The sequence below is a fragment of the Protomyctophum bolini genome (assembly GCF_963924005.1).
Source record: "Protomyctophum bolini genome assembly, chromosome: 22".
Taxonomy (NCBI): Eukaryota; Metazoa; Chordata; class Actinopteri; order Myctophiformes; family Myctophidae; genus Protomyctophum; species Protomyctophum bolini.
In genome coordinates, this window is record NC_137883.1 from 1782454 (window position 1) to 1796939 (window position 14486).

The following is a 14486-nucleotide window of genomic DNA, read 5'->3' on the forward strand; positions in this document are numbered from 1 at the left end:
TGGCGATCCTTCCATAATAGCCAATGCTTTTAGTCACCACTTCTCCTCTGTTTGCAGCTCCCAATCGGGCCCACCTTATTCTCATGCCCCCCCGAATAATCCCAGAGTTGGTAGCTCCTTCTCTTTTGCCAAAATCACTCCAATTGATGTCGAACTGGCAATCCGGGAGTTACGGTCAGGTGCTGCTGGTCCTGATGGTTTAGAGATCAAATTCCTGAAAATTTCACCTCATATTCTCTCATTCCCACTCTCTGATTTATTTAATCTTTCTTTATCAACATGTGAAATTCCGTCAATCTGGAAATGTGTCAGTGTCACCTAGGCATGCCGCGGTTTACCGAATTTCGGTAATACCGCGACAGGAACAGCCACGGTGTTGATACCGTGAGATTTCCGAGCTTACGGTATTTTAATGCAGCGCCGGCGGGCGGGCGCATGCTGCACACATTGCACAAATGCAGCGCAACTCCACTCGCACAAGTCACAGACAGTGCATTCACTTTGGTTCACACAGCTGCGGTAGATTTAAAAAGTGCTTCCTACCTTGTCAGAGCCAGAGGGTGTTGCACTTGGGTCCAATTGTATTCCATTGGCTGTCGTGTTGGTTCAGTCCAACCAAGAACCAACCCCCCCCTAACGTTTGTTATAAAAAAGATCCATTCCACAGGTTGTAGGTAAAAGTTAGCATGGCACAGCCACAGGCAGATATTCCCCCAGGCCAGGATGGGCCAGAATCCCCACCACCGGCACCAACACCAGCTCCAGCTTCGCCAACGTTGTATCCGCCGGCTAAGCGTCTACGGTCAAATGTTTGGCAGTACTTTGGCTATCCGAAAAAGTCTGACGGATCCATTGCAGACAACGGGGAGCCAACATGCAAGCTGTGCGGAAAGAAAGTTGTTGCACGACAAGCAAATACATCAAACATGCAAAGCCATCTCCATGACTGGCATAAAGCTGAACATGCTAAACTGAAAGCCAAGGTAAATAAATAATCCAGTCCGTTGTAGCCTCTTGTTATTGTATCTTCTCTTTCAAAATAGCGACACATAGTGACTGTCTGTCGCACTCGCAAGCATTCCACGTTGAACGGTGTCGTTCAAAACAGCAGATATACAAGCTGTCGCCACGTTGCGTCGCAATGCTTTCTGTACTTGTAGATCAGTTTTTTTCGCATGGCAGTGACGTCATGAGGAAAAAACTCTTTGCGTCGTTGTCGTTAGACTCGTTACGTTGACTGCGTTGCGTTCACACGGGCACATGTAAAAGATGCAGTCTACTATTCATTGGCAATGGAAGCCAGCGCCCAGCAACATGAAGATGCAAAGACTCAAGTTTCCAGCGTCTGTCTGCGTGACTGATTGTTGTGAAAGTGAATGCAACATTAGACTATTAACTTCATATTGTATAATATTACAAAACAAACGGGCATCTACATATACTTTAGTTACTGAAATATAAATTATAAACATTTAAAATCAATTTACTATTACATTAATTTCATATGCTTATAAAATATATATACTTTAGTGACTGAAATATGAATTAATAAACATTTTAAATCGCTTATTAATCAATTAATTTAACAGGCTAATATATATATATATATATATATATATACACTTTAGTGACTGAAATATAAATAAACATTTAAAATCACTTTACTATTCATTTCATAGGCTAATAAAATATATGGGAAGGATTTAAAATCACTTTACTATTCATTTCATAGGCTAATAAAATATATGGGAAGGATCTATTCTGTTTGGATTTATTTGAAGCATAATATGCTGCAGTACAAGCATACATCAAATATAAGTTGTATTACTTTACATAAAGTTTGCACTTCAATGTTTTGATCTTGTATGAAAATGGTTATCTTAATGTACTAATTCAACTCCACTGTGTTGTTTTTTTATATTAGGACTTGGAGGACAAAGCAGCTAGGAGTTCAACTCAGAACCAGACCTCACTCAAAGACTCCTTTGCCAAAGGTGTGAAGTGGGATCCAACATCAAAGCAGGCAAAGGAACTCACTAAAGCAGTGGCCTATTTTATAGGAAAAGATATGATGCCTTTCCAAGTGGTAGAAAAACCTGGATTCCTACATCTGATGAAGACAGCTGTCCCACAGTACAATGTACCAGGCAGAACTTACTTTGGTGATACAGAGATCAAAAAAATGTACAAGGAATTGCGAGTCACTGTGCAAGAGAAAGTGTCAGATGGGGTGTGGTTTTCAGGGACCACTGACCTGTGGACCAGCAGCTCTGGAGGCGGTGAACCATATATCAGTTTTACCGTCCATTATCTCTCCTCAGAATGGCAGCTGATGTCTCACTGCTTGGAAACCTTGTTTTTTCCTGAAGATCACACGCATAGTGCCATCATGGAGATGGTTCAGAGTCTGTTCCAGGAATGGAACATTAAAATGGAAGCTATTGTCGCCTTCACCACAGATAATGGGTCCAACGTGAAGAAGGCATTTGAAGAGAGCCCATGGGAGTGGTTGAGCTGCTTTGGCCATAACCTCAACCTGGCTATTAACAAGTCCATAAAAATTGCTGAAGTAGAGGATGCAATCAAGTCCTGCAGACGTGTGGTGGAAGGCTTTTCACGAAGTTGGAAAAAGAAACGGGATCTCAAGGAAAAGAAGAAAGACCTGAATCTTGAGAATGACCATGCTCTCATCCATGATGTTGTAACCAGGTGGGGCTCCACCTTCCAAATGGTATCAAGATTCCTGGAGCTGAAGGAGGCTGTCGGCGGTGTTCTTTTGTCTCACGCACACAGGAACTCGCGTAAGCTCATGCCCAGTGTTGAAGACATCACTGCAATGGAGGACATGTGCCAGGTCCTTGGACCCCTTAACGCCTTCACAGATGCCCTTGCCTCAGAAAAAAAGGTCACCATATCAGCTCTGAAACCTGTCATCGAGCACATCAAAAAAGAGATTCTCAAAGATGAACCGACTGATTCTGATCTCATCACAGAGATGAAGATGGTAATTAGAGCTGACTTGGGAGCACGGTATTCCGAAAAACAGCTGCGGCTCATAGATCTCTGTTGTTTCCTCGATCCTCGATTCCAGGCTGGTTTCTCTGCCAATGTTGATGAGACAAAAAGGATCATCACTCATGAGGTCATGAAGCTCCTACCTCCCCCAGCAGCACCATCACCAGGTATATTTCAGCGACAAACACATACACATAATAAAATCAAGTACATTTGTATTCTACTTTTCAAACAATGTATTTATGGTTGTGATTTGTGATTATGACATCCCCAGGGCCAGCACCAGGAGAAGCTCCTCTAGAAACTGCAGGACCTGCCACTGCCAGTATGAAGACGCTCTCTGGGATCCTGAAACACATCATCACCACACGCACACGAGCAAGACATGATGACTTCCAAGGCCCAGCAGACCAGAGGAGCCCAGAGGAGAAGGTGGAGTTGGAAATGAACCTGTACCTGGCCCTGCCATGCCTCAAAACGGATGATGATCCACTGGTGTGGTGGCATGCCAATCAAAGGCAGTTTCCACTCCTAGCTACAGTAGCAAGGAAATACTTGTGCATCCCTGCCACCAGTGTGCCCTCTGAGAGGGCATTTAGCACCACTGGCCACATCCTCTCTCCCCAAAGGTCACGACTGTTGGTAGAAAAGGTCAACATGCTGGCCTTCCTTCATCACAACCTGCCCTAACCAAATGTTTTGTTTTGTGTGTGTGACTGTGTGTGACATGTTGAGCGCCTAACAGTATTGTTACAGTTCTTTAATGGCCTTTACAGGGCTCAATCTCTCAGGTGGTTTTATCAAGTGTTTTTATTTAAAGTGGTTTTATTTAAAGTGTTTAGTAACTTTAGTTCTGTACCAGCCTTAACCTTTACAGGGCTCTGGAAAACCTCCAAGTGTTACTCTGTTCTTTACATGGCTCTCATGGTCAAGTGTTACTGTTAAATCTTAATACACAGTACAGTAGATGTCTTATTCCAGCTATGTTCATACGAGTCTGACTGTTCACTGTACTTATCTTTATCCCTCTGCCCAGTCCAACTGTTGGTTGGTTACCTGTCTGACACACACGCATACACTTTGCTTAAATAAAGCAATATTCTTTCTTCTAAGAATGATACTTGTCGTTTTCATTTATTTTTGCGCACTGGTATACTTTTTTTTGCTTAAAAAAAAAAAAAAAATGTTTTTTTTTCTTCTTAATACCGCGAAATACCGAGGTATAGATTTCCAATACCGTCACCGTACCGTACTGTAAAATCTCATACCGTGGCATGCCTCACCCCCCTACATAAAGCTGGAGATCCTCATGATCTCAACAACTATAGACCAATTTCTATTATAAATAGCACAGTAAAGATTTTTGAAAAGTTAATCTTTAAACAACTCTCCAAGTATGCCAATAACTTTCACATTCTATCTCCATTTCAATCTGGCTTCAGACCCAATTTTTCCACCACTACAACACTCATAAAATTTACAAATGATATGTTTTCATCATTCGAAAACGGCATGCACACCGGTGCTATATTTATCGACCTTACCAAGGCATTCGATCTTGTAGACCACTACCTACTCCTCGACAAATTACACTCCATTGGTCTCTCCCGAGAATCAGTTCTCTGGTTTAATTCATATCTCCATCTTAGACGTCAGTGTGTCTCGTTTCAGGGGAACCGATCTGAATTTAAAATTATAGAGAAAGGTGTACCCCAGGGTTCTTCCCTGGGGCCTCTGCTTTTCTCCATTTTTATTAATGACCTACCCACAATCTGTTCTGATTGCCAAATTCAATTATATGCCGATGACACAGTCATCCACGCATCAAATTCCGACATTGCCCAAATCCAGTGTACATTACAGGCTGACTTTGATGCAGTTCAAAGATGGTTCCATCTTAACAAGCTGATATTAAACAAAAATAAATCTGTTAGCATGGTCTTTTCCACAAGACCAACCTCTTTGCCTCTAGCAATTACATTTGCTGACGGCACACAGCTCGAAATGGTTGACAAATTTAAATATCTCGGCCTTTGGCTCGACCCTCAACTGACATTCGAGCCTCACATCACCTCTGTTATCCAGAAAGTTAATTTCAGCCTGAAAATTCTATATCGATCAATTAACTGTTTCACCCTTCAGGTCAGGAAAAGAATCATCTCTCAACTAATTCTCCCTATCTTAGACTATGCTGACATTGTTTACCAAAATACCTCCGATACACACCTCTATCCCCTCAACGTAACATACAACAATCTCTGTAGATTTATACTGAGGTGTCCCTATATGACCCACCACTGTACCCTGTACGAGTCCCTCAACTGGCTAACACCAAAAGCTCGAAGACACTCTCACTGGCTTCTATTTATTTTCAAATGCATACACTTCAATTACCCGGAATACTTAAAACAATATCTACGTCCCTTCAGCTCACCTTACAACCTGAGGCACACTGACCATCTTTACCTTACAGCCCCCACCAACATCAGAAAAGTAGTTGGTCGGCGTGCTTTTAAATTTAAAGCTCCTGTCGACTGGAACAATCTCCCCAGTTCCCTCAGATCCATTAACTCCTTCAATATTTTTAAGGTGTCTATCTTTACCCATCTCCAAATACCATGCTCCTGCTTCTAAATGCCTCCTATTGTTCGGATTGTTCCCTCTCTCCTTACATCATGTGGCAAATGTTCTACTCACTATTTACTATTTACTATTTACTATTTTCAAGTGCATGTTTGTACTCTGCTATGATGTATTGACAATGTTGTTAATGCATTCTCACGTCTGTCATGATGCTCGGCCTGATGTTCTTCCGATGTATGTTCATCATCTTGTATACTATACTATTTTGACTTATTGATACCATGTTGTGGGTGAATAGGTGGGATGGGAGCAGCTAGTTTTAGGAGAGCTTTGTTGTTTGTTTCGTCCTCGATTATGTATGTATGACTGTACTTGTTGTATTGTCTTGTATTTACTGTATGTTGCTGGACCCCCTCGAAAACGAGATGATGCATCTCAAGGGGATATCCTTTCTCAATAAAGGTTCATACATGAAGCATACAAAATTCAAAGACACAGCACAAAACACCAAAAATAATACAAGACAGACAATAAACCATACACCTTAGGACAACATGAAACATAAAAAATTCAAAGTCACAACACAAAACACCAAAAATAATACAAGACAGACAATAACCCAAACACATTAGTACCACATGAATCATGCAAAATTCAAAGACACAACCCAAAACACAAAAAATAATACAAGATATACAATACCCAACCCCATTTGGACAACATGAAACATAAAAAATTCAAAGATCCCAACACAAAACACCAAAAATAATACAAGACAGACAATAACCCAACCACCTAGTACCACATGAAGCATGCAAAATTCAAAGACACAACACAAAACACAAAAAATAATACAAGATATACAATACCCAACCCATTAGGACAACATGAAACATAAAAAATTCAAAGATCCCAACACAAAACACCAAAAATAATACAAGACAGACAATAACCCAACCACCTAGTACCACATGAAGCATGCAAAATTCAAAGACAAAACACAAAAAATAATACAAGATATACAATACCCAACCCATTAGGACAACATGAAACATAAAAAAAATTCAAAGACACAACACAAAACACCAAAAATAATACAAGACAGACAATAACCAAAACACATTAGTACCACATGAAGCATGCAAAATTCAAAGACACAACACAAAACACAAAAAATAATACAAGATATACAATACCCAACCCCATTAGGACAACATGAAACATAAAAAATTCAAAGACACAACACAAAACACCGAAAATAATACAAGACAGACAATAACCCAAACACATTAGTACCACATGAAGCATACAAAATTCAAAGATCCCAACACAAAACACCAAAAATAATACAAGACAGACAATACCCAACCCCATTTGGACAACATGAAACATAAAAAATTCAAAGATCCCAACACAAAACACCAAAAATAATACAAGACAGACAATAACCCAACCACCTAGTACCACATGAAGCATGCAAAATTCAAAGACACAACACAAAACACAAAAAATAATACAAGATATACAATACCCAACCCATTAGGACAACATGAAACATAAAAAATTCAAAGATCCCAACACAAAACACCAAAAATAATACAAGACAGACAATAACCCAACCACCTAGTACCACATGAAGCATGCAAAATTCAAAGACAAAACACAAAAAATAATACAAGATATACAATACCCAACCCATTAGGACAACATGAAACATAAAAAAAATTCAAAGACACAACACAAAACACCAAAAATAATACAAGACAGACAATAACCAAAACACATTAGTACCACATGAAGCATGCAAAATTCAAAGACACAACACAAAACACAAAAAATAATACAAGATATACAATACCCAACCCCATTAGGACAACATGAAACATAAAAAATTCAAAGACACAACACAAAACACCGAAAATAATACAAGACAGACAATAACCCAAACACATTAGTACCACATGAAGCATACAAAATTCAAAGATCCCAACACAAAACACCAAAAATAATACAAGACAGACAATACCCAACCCCATTTGGACAACATGAAACATAAAAAATTCAAAGATCCCACCACAAAACACCAAAAATAATACAAGACAGACAATAACCCAAACACCTAGTACCACATGAAGCATACAAAATTCAAAGACACAACACAAAACACCAAAAATAATACAAGATATACAATACCCAACCCCATTTGGACAACATGAAACACAAAAAATTCAAAGATCCCAACACAAAACACCAAAAATAATACAAGACAGACAATAACCCAAACACCTAGTACCACATGAAGCATGCAAAATTCTAAGACACAACACAAAACACAAAAAATAATACAAGATATACAATACCCAACCCCATTTGGACAACATGAAACATAAAAAATTCAAAGATCCCAACACAAAACACCAAAAATAATACAAGACAGACAATAACCCAAACACCTAGTACCACATGAAGCATGCAAAATTCAAAGACACAACACAAAACACAAAAAATAATACAAGATATACAATACCCAACCCATTAGGACAACATGAAACATAAAAAAAATCAAAGACACAACACAAAACACCAAAAATAATACAAGACAGACAATAACCCCAACACCTAGTACCACATGAAGCATGCAAAATTCAAAGACCCAACACAAAACACAAAAAATAATACAAGATATACAATACCCAACCCCATTAGGACAACATGAAACATAAAAAATTCAAAGACACAACACAAAACACCGAAAATAATACAAGACAGACAATAACCCAAACACATTAGTACCACATGAAGCATACAAAATTCAAAGATCCCAACACAAAACACAAAAAATAATACAATATATACAATACCCAACCCATTAGGACAACATGAAACATAAAAAATTCAAAGACACAACACAAAACACCGAAAATAATACAAGACAGACAATAACCCAAACACCTAGTACCACATGAAGCATACAAAATTCAAAGACACAACACAAAACACCAAAAATAATACAAGATATACAATACCCAACCCCATTTGGACACCATGAAACATAAAAAATTCAAAGATCCCAACACAAAACACCAAAAATAATACAAGACAGACAATAACCCAAACACCTAATACCACATGAAGCATGCAAAATTCAAAGACACAACACAACACACAAAAAATAATACAAGATATACAATACCCAACCCCATTAGGACAACATGAAACATAAAAAATTCAAAGTCACAACACAAAACAACAAAAATAATACAAGACAGACAATAACCCAAACACATTAGTACCACATGAAGCATACAAAATTCAAAGACACAACACAAAACACCAAAAATAATACAAGACAGCCAATACCCAACCCCATTTGGACAACATGAAACATAAAAAATTCAAAGATCCCAACACAAAACACCATAAATAATACAAGACAGACAATAACCCAAACACCTAGTACCACATGAAGCATACAAAATTCAAAGACACAACACAAAACACCAAAAATAATACAAGATATACAATACCCAACCCCATTTGGACAACATGAAACATAAAAAATTCAAAGATCCCAACACAAAACACCAAAAATAATACAAGACAGACAATAACCCAAACACCTAGTACCACATGAAGCATACAAAATTCAAAGACACAACACAAAACACCAAAAATAATACAAGATATACAATACCCAACCCCATTTGGACAACATGAAACATAAAAAATTCAAAGATCCCAACACAAAACACCAAAAATAATACAAGACAGACAATAACCCAAACACCTAGTACCACATGAAGCATGCAAAATTCAAAGATCCCAACACAAAACACAAAAAATAATACAATATATACAATACCCAACCCATTAGGACAACATGAAACATAAAAAATTCAAAGACACAACACAAAACACCGAAAATAATACAAGACAGACAATAACCCAAACACCTAGTACCACATGAAGCATACAAAATTCAAAGACACAACACAAAACACCAAAAATAATACAAGATATACAATACCCAACCCCATTTGGACACCATGAAACATAAAAAATTCAAAGATCCCAACACAAAACACCAAAAATAATACAAGACAGACAATAACCCAAACACCTAATACCACATGAAGCATGCAAAATTCAAAGACACAACACAACACACAAAAAATAATACAAGATATACAATACCCAACCCCATTAGGACAACATGAAACATAAAAAATTCAAAGTCACAACACAAAACAACAAAAATAATACAAGACAGACAATAACCCAAACACATTAGTACCACATGAAGCATACAAAATTCAAAGACACAACACAAAACACCAAAAATAATACAAGACAGCCAATACCCAACCCCATTTGGACAACATGAAACATAAAAAATTCAAAGATCCCAACACAAAACACCATAAATAATACAAGACAGACAATAACCCAAACACCTAGTACCACATGAAGCATACAAAATTCAAAGACACAACACAAAACACCAAAAATAATACAAGATATACAATACCCAACCCCATTTGGACAACATGAAACATAAAAAATTCAAAGATCCCAACACAAAACACCAAAAATAATACAAGACAGACAATAACCCAAACACCTAGTACCACATGAAGCATACAAAATTCAAAGACACAACACAAAACACCAAAAATAATACAAGATATACAATACCCAACCCCATTTGGACAACATGAAACATAAAAAATTCAAAGATCCCAACACAAAACACCAAAAATAATACAAGACAGACAATAACCCAAACACCTAGTACCACATGAAGCATGCAAAATTCAAAGACACAACACAAAACACAAAAAATAATACAAGATATACAATACCCAACCCCATTTGGACAACATGAAACATAAAAAATTCAAAGATCCCAACACAAAACACCAAAAATAATACAAGACAGACAATAACCCAAACACCTAGTACCACATGAAGCATGCAAAATTCAAAGACACAACACAAAACACAAAAAATAATACAAGATATACAATACCCAACCCCATTTGGACAACATGAAACATAAAAAATTCAAAGATCCCAACACAAAACACCAAAAATAATACAAGACAGACAATAACCCAACCACCTTGTACCACATGAAGCATGCAAAATTCAAAGACACAACACAAAACACAAAAAATAATACAAGATATACAATACCCAACCCATTAGGACAACATGAAACATAAAAAATTCAAAGATCCCAACACAAAACACCAAAAATAATACAAGACAGACAATAACCCAAACACCTAGTACCACATGAAGCATGCAAAATTCAAAGACACAACACAAAACACAAAAAATAATACAAGATATACAATACCCAACCCCATTTGGACAACATGAAACATAAAAAATTCAAAGATCCCAACACAAAACACCAAAAATAATACAAGACAGACAATAACCCAAACACTTAGTACCACATGAAGCATGCAAAATTCAAAGACACAACACAAAACACAAAAAATAATACAAGATATACAATACCCAACCCCATTTGGACAACATGAAACATAAAAAATTCAAAGATCCCAACACAAAACACCAAAAATAATACAAGACAGACAATAACCCAACCACCTTGTACCACATGAAGCATGCAAAATTCAAAGACACAACACAAAACACAAAAAATAATACAAGATATACAATACCCAACCCATTAGGACAACATGAAACATAAAAAATTCAAAGATCCCAACACAAAACACCAAAAATAATACAAGACAGACAATAACCCAACCACCTAGTACCACATGAAGCATGCAAAATTCAAAGACACAACACAAAACACAAAAAATAATACAAGATATACAATACCCAACCCATTAGGACAACATGAAACATAAAAAAATTCAAAGACACAACACAAAACACCAAAAATAATACAAGACAGACAATAACCAAAACACATTAGTACCACATGAAGCATACAAAATTCAAAGACACAACACAAAACACAAAAAATAATACAAGATATACAATACCCAACCCCATTAGGACAACATGAAACATAAAAAATTCAAAGACACAACACAAAACACCGAAAATAATACAAGACAGACAATAACCCAAACACATTAATACCACATGAAGCATACAAAATTCAAAGATCCCAACACAAAACACCAAAAATAATACAAGACAGACAATACCCAACCCCATTTGGACAACATGAAACATAAAAAAATCAAAGATCCCACCACAAAACACCAAAAATAATACAAGACAGACAATAACCCAAACACCTAGTACCACATGAAGCATACAAAATTCAAAGACACAACACAAAACACCAAAAATAATACAAGATATACAATACCCAACCCCATTTGGACAACATGAAACATAAAAAATTCAAAGATCCCAACACAAAACACCAAAAATAATACAAGACAGACAATAACCCAAACACCTAGTACCACATGAAGCATGCAAAATTCAAAGACACAACACAAAACACAAAAAATAATACAAGATATACAATACCCAACCCATTAGGACAACATGAAACATAAAAAAATTCAAAGACACAACACAAAACACCAAAAATAATACAAGACAGACAATAACCCCAACACCTAGTACCACATGAAGCATGCAAAATTCAAAGACCCAACACAAAACACAAAAAATAATACAAGATATACAATACCCAACCCCATTAGGACAACATGAAACATAAAAAATTCAAAGACACAACACAAAACACCGAAAATAATACAAGACAGACAATAACCCAAACACATTAGTACCACATGAAGCATACAAAATTCAAAGATCCCAACACAAAACACAAAAAATAATACAATATATACAATACCCAACCCATTAGGACAACATGAAACATAAAAAATTCAAAGACACAACACAAAACACCGAAAATAATACAAGACAGACAATAACCCAAACACCTAGTACCACATGAAGCATACAAAATTCAAAGACACAACACAAAACACCAAAAATAATACAAGATATACAATACCCAACCCCATTTGGACACCATGAAACATAAAAAATTCAAAGATCCCAACACAAAACACCAAAAATAATACAAGACAGACAATAACCCAAACACCTAATACCACATGAAGCATGCAAAATTCAAAGACACAACACAACACACAAAAAATAATACAAGATATACAATACCCAACCCCATTAGGACAACATGAAACATAAAAAATTCAAAGTCACAACACAAAACAACAAAAATAATACAAGACAGACAATAACCCAAACACATTAGTACCACATGAAGCATACAAAATTCAAAGACACAACACAAAACACCAAAAATAATACAAGACAGCCAATACCCAACCCCATTTGGACAACATGAAACATAAAAAATTCAAAGATCCCAACACAAAACACCATAAATAATACAAGACAGACAATAACCCAAACACCTAGTACCACATGAAGCATACAAAATTCAAAGACACAACACAAAACACCAAAAATAATACAAGATATACAATACCCAACCCCATTTGGACAACATGAAACATAAAAAATTCAAAGATCCCAACACAAAACACCAAAAATAATACAAGACAGACAATAACCCAAACACCTAGTACCACATGAAGCATACAAAATTCAAAGACACAACACAAAACACCAAAAATAATACAAGATATACAATACCCAACCCCATTTGGACAACATGAAACATAAAAAATTCAAAGATCCCAACACAAAACACCAAAAATAATACAAGACAGACAATAACCCAAACACCTAGTACCACATGAAGCATGCAAAATTCAAAGACACAACACAAAACACAAAAAATAATACAAGATATACAATACCCAACCCCATTTGGACAACATGAAACATAAAAAATTCAAAGATCCCAACACAAAACACCAAAAATAATACAAGACAGACAATAACCCAAACACCTAGTACCACATGAAGCATGCAAAATTCAAAGACACAACACAAAACACAAAAAATAATACAAGATATACAATACCCAACCCCATTTGGACAACATGAAACATAAAAAATTCAAAGATCCCAACACAAAACACCAAAAATAATACAAGACAGACAATAACCCAACCACCTTGTACCACATGAAGCATGCAAAATTCAAAGACACAACACAAAACACAAAAAATAATACAAGATATACAATACCCAACCCATTAGGACAACATGAAACATAAAAAATTCAAAGATCCCAACACAAAACACCAAAAATAATACAAGACAGACAATAACCCAACCACCTAGTACCACATGAAGCATGCAAAATTCAAAGACACAACACAAAACACAAAAAATAATACAAGATATACAATACCCAACCCATTAGGACAACATGAAACATAAAAAAATTCAAAGACACAACACAAAACACCAAAAATAATACAAGACAGACAATAACCAAAACACATTAGTACCACATGAAGCATACAAAATTCAAAGACACAACACAAAACACAAAAAATAATACAAGATATACAATACCCAACCCCATTAGGACAACATGAAACATAAAAAATTCAAAGACACAACACAAAACACCGAAAATAATACAAGACAGACAATAACCCAAACACATTAATACCACATGAAGCATACAAAATTCAAAGATCCCAACACAAAACACCAAAAATAATACAAGACAGACAATACCCAACCCCATTTGGACAACATGAAACATAAAAAAATCAAAGATCCCACCACAAAACACCAAAAATAATACAAGACAGACAATAACCCAAACACCTAGTACCACATGAAGCATACAAAATTCAAAGACACAACACAAAACACCAAAAATAATACAAGATATACAATACCCAACCCCATTTGGACAACAT

General features: G+C 36.3%; 1 protein-coding gene across 1 annotated transcript; it reads left to right on the forward strand.

The window, feature by feature from the left end:
* Positions 1-686: 686 nt before the first annotated feature.
* Positions 687-3705, forward strand: LOC308310441 (E3 SUMO-protein ligase ZBED1; the record flags this gene model as incomplete). Its single annotated transcript, XM_080756784.1, has 5 exons — positions 687-983; positions 1224-1343; positions 1925-3004; positions 3092-3182; positions 3290-3705. 5 exons carry the CDS (start codon positions 687-689, stop codon positions 3703-3705), a joined length of 2004 nt encoding a protein of 667 aa, XP_080612910.1.
* Positions 3706-14486: the final 10781 nt, after the last annotated feature.